Source organism: Micropterus dolomieu, linkage group LG08 (assembly GCF_021292245.1).
Source record: "Micropterus dolomieu isolate WLL.071019.BEF.003 ecotype Adirondacks linkage group LG08, ASM2129224v1, whole genome shotgun sequence".
Classification (NCBI taxonomy): domain Eukaryota; kingdom Metazoa; phylum Chordata; class Actinopteri; order Centrarchiformes; family Centrarchidae; genus Micropterus; species Micropterus dolomieu.
In genome coordinates this window covers 16,451,896-16,454,886 of record NC_060157.1, presented here as the reverse complement: position 1 = coordinate 16,454,886, position 2,991 = coordinate 16,451,896, and the positions used below count along the sequence as shown (strand labels likewise).

Here is a 2,991-nt window from a genome sequence, read left to right as displayed (position 1 = left end):
TGCGTACAACTTCATGGCTAGCGAGATGATAACAGTTTAGCTAACAGTTGTACCCGATAGGGCTTGTAGCAGTTAGTAGTGGCAATTACTGATATTAGTGAGTTTTATGGATAATTAACTGAAAGAAACAGTCAGTCAGTGAAATGAATGAGCCAACTAATAAACAACAATAGGCAGTTGACAAATGGGTAACAGTTATTAGTTGTAGAACTAAGTGGCAAGCTGCTAACCTGCTAATTAGCAAAACTACAGTAGCTTAAATGTGCAATGTTCTGCTTGATCTTTCCAAAAGAATAGCCGTTGTAGTTATATTTTAAGTGGAGCCTATACAATATTGTGTTGTACATTTGTAAGCCAAACTCTTTCTGTTTTTTGGACTTTCCCAGTATTACATAAAACAATATTACAGTTAAAGCTACAAAACTACAAAGAATTGAAAATGGCAGGAATCCCAGATCGGGGTCACTGCCAAAATTTTCACAATCTGATCCTTGGGCCAGGGATCTGTTCACCAAATTTCAGCTAAATTCATTTGTAACTTTTTGAAATATTTTGCAGAAAAAGAGACAAAGATGGGAGAACACATGCACCAACCAACTTCACTGGCAGAGGTAATGACAGAACTTCAGCAAGTGTTACTACACTAACACACAGAGAGCAGCTCTCTCTCACACAAACAAACACACACAGTAAATGTGTTTTTTTTCTTGAAATGTTGTGATGGGACAGTAAATAAAAGAGCCAAACTGTAGAGACACCATAACACTGCAAACTCTGATTAAAGCAATGAATCAAATTCTACCAATGACTAACAAGCAACATGTGCCAACACAACACAGTAAGGGAGAAACTCACAAAATCTTCATGAAATCTTCATTATCACAGCTCGACATCAGGCCAGGACAAGATGGTTCTTCGAAAAGCATTGCATAAACATGGGAATGCACTTACATAAAAGTAACCACAACTTACTGTAATGTAAAGTGAGCTGCGTTACAATGTGTTGAGTTAGAAAGTCCCAGCTCTACAGGCTATTAAGAAAATACACTAGGTTTCCAATAATTTTTATGATAACTAATGTTTTGTTTTAGACAAAGTGAACATAGAAAGCAAATGTCAATGAAATCCCCACAATATTGCTTTCTTTCTACTTTAAAGGTTGTAGCACAAGAAATATGTAACAATGTAAATACTTTCTTCCATTTTTCTTGTGGTTCTGTGTTCAGACATATGTAGCTTCATTGTACATTCATGAAGTCTATTCATTTCACCCCAGGTGATAGCAATACATCTCATTTACACCGAATTTCTTTTCGTTTCAAAAGTTCACATAAAATTACCTTGACAGCCGGATAACAAAACATAGCTATTGATTGCTGACCTTTTTTCAATGGTGTCTAAGTTCTGCTCTAAAACCTACCGAGTAGAAGAGTTGAAAAGACAGGCGAGAGATTCTTCCATAGCGGGGAGTTTGGAGGCAGCTTAATCATACAGATAAAAGGATGTGTTTTTCGGTGCTTTGTTGTTGGACACTGAATTAACCAGTGTTCAAGGCCTTGTAAACGCATATGTTGGGAAAAATAATTAATTAGTAATGAGTTATCCTTTCCCATTACTCTCTAGTGTTAGAGGAAAGAGAGCGAGAGAGAGAGAGAGAGATTGCAAGTGACAGAGAAACAGAGGATAGAAAGAAAAGATAGGTTAGAGGGGAAAAGAGCATTGGATATTGAGAGAGAGTACTTCATTACGATGGCATTCATTACCTGACCCCTATATATGTTGTCCTTTCTGTCTCTATGTCACCATCTGTCATTTCCCATCTCCTATTCCTCTCCTTCTCCTTCTTCCTTTTCCGCTATTCTTAGTGCTTGATCTCTTAGCCTCTCTTTCTCTCTGTCACCTTTCTCTTTCATCCCAGGTCATCTCCCGCTTCCCTGTGCCTCACTCTTGTCATCTTTTCTCCACCTCTCCTTATTTATCTCTGTCAATAGACTGCTGTGTGAATGACTGCAGTGGCCTTTTACAAGAGAGGAATTAGGAACAGAGAGAGGAGACAATGAAACCATCCTGGTGTAGTTTTCCTTCCTCCAAATAGCTCTCTGGAGGCCAAGCAGCATACTCTAACATACTCCATGTAGCCCAATTTCACATTATCTGAGTCCACTCACCTGTTAATTGGGGTTTTTCCTCAGACTGAACAGAGCTAAACTTGGAGCACTTGGCTGTCCTGGCTCACCGTTTCTTTGAGTTCAGCAAAAAAGTGTTAAAACTGGGTTAGAATGTGGGCCAGCATACAATAGCTAGGACACATATCAGAAAATGACGTAAAAGGTACAAGATCCACATACACGAGTGTAATCCTGCTTACTGTTGTAATTATGAAAATAAAAATAGAAGGACAAAGTAATTAAAACTTAAGTATCAGTGCTATCATTATGAGCAGCAGTCACTTATTGCTTGCTCGTTGTGTTTGTCTTTGGGATTTATCATTTTTTTCTTCCTCTACTGGCCCCGGCTACATCACCCCTTACATAACACCCCAAGCTGTTGTAAAGACGGATCCAACAAGCCACTGCTTTATCAGTCCTTCAACTGTGGCTCCCCATCCAATCATAACGATGGCTGACAAAACTACTACCCCTCATCTTCTGCTAGCCATTCCCCCGGATAGTGATATACAGTGTGGGAAATAAGTATTTGACCCCTTGCTGATTTTGCAGGTTTGCCCACTTACAAAGAATGCAACAATCTACAATTTTAATCATATGTACATTCTAACAGTGAAAGACAGAATCTCAAAGAAAATTCCAGAAAATCACATCATATGAATTTATTAAAATTGATAACCATCTGATGAGGAAAAACAAGTATATGACCCCCTGGACAAACAGCATGTTAATATTTTGTAGAAAAGCCATTATTGGCCAGCACAGATGTCAAACGGTTTTTATAGTTGGTGACAAGGTTTGTGCACATTTCGGCAGGGATGTT

The 2,991-nt window shown here is 38.5% G+C and overlaps 1 protein-coding gene across 1 annotated transcript in view; it reads left to right on the top strand.

Moving 5' to 3' along the window:
* The first annotated feature begins 567 nt into the window (after positions 1–567).
* The window catches only part of camkvl (CaM kinase-like vesicle-associated, like), a 78,103-nt gene continuing 75,679 nt past the window's right edge, over positions 568–2,991 (top strand). The window contains exon 1 of the mRNA XM_046056582.1: positions 568–611. Coding sequence (XP_045912538.1) covers positions 573–611 — 39 coding nt within the window. The 5' untranslated portion in view covers positions 568–572. The remainder of the gene's footprint in view (positions 612–2,991) is intronic.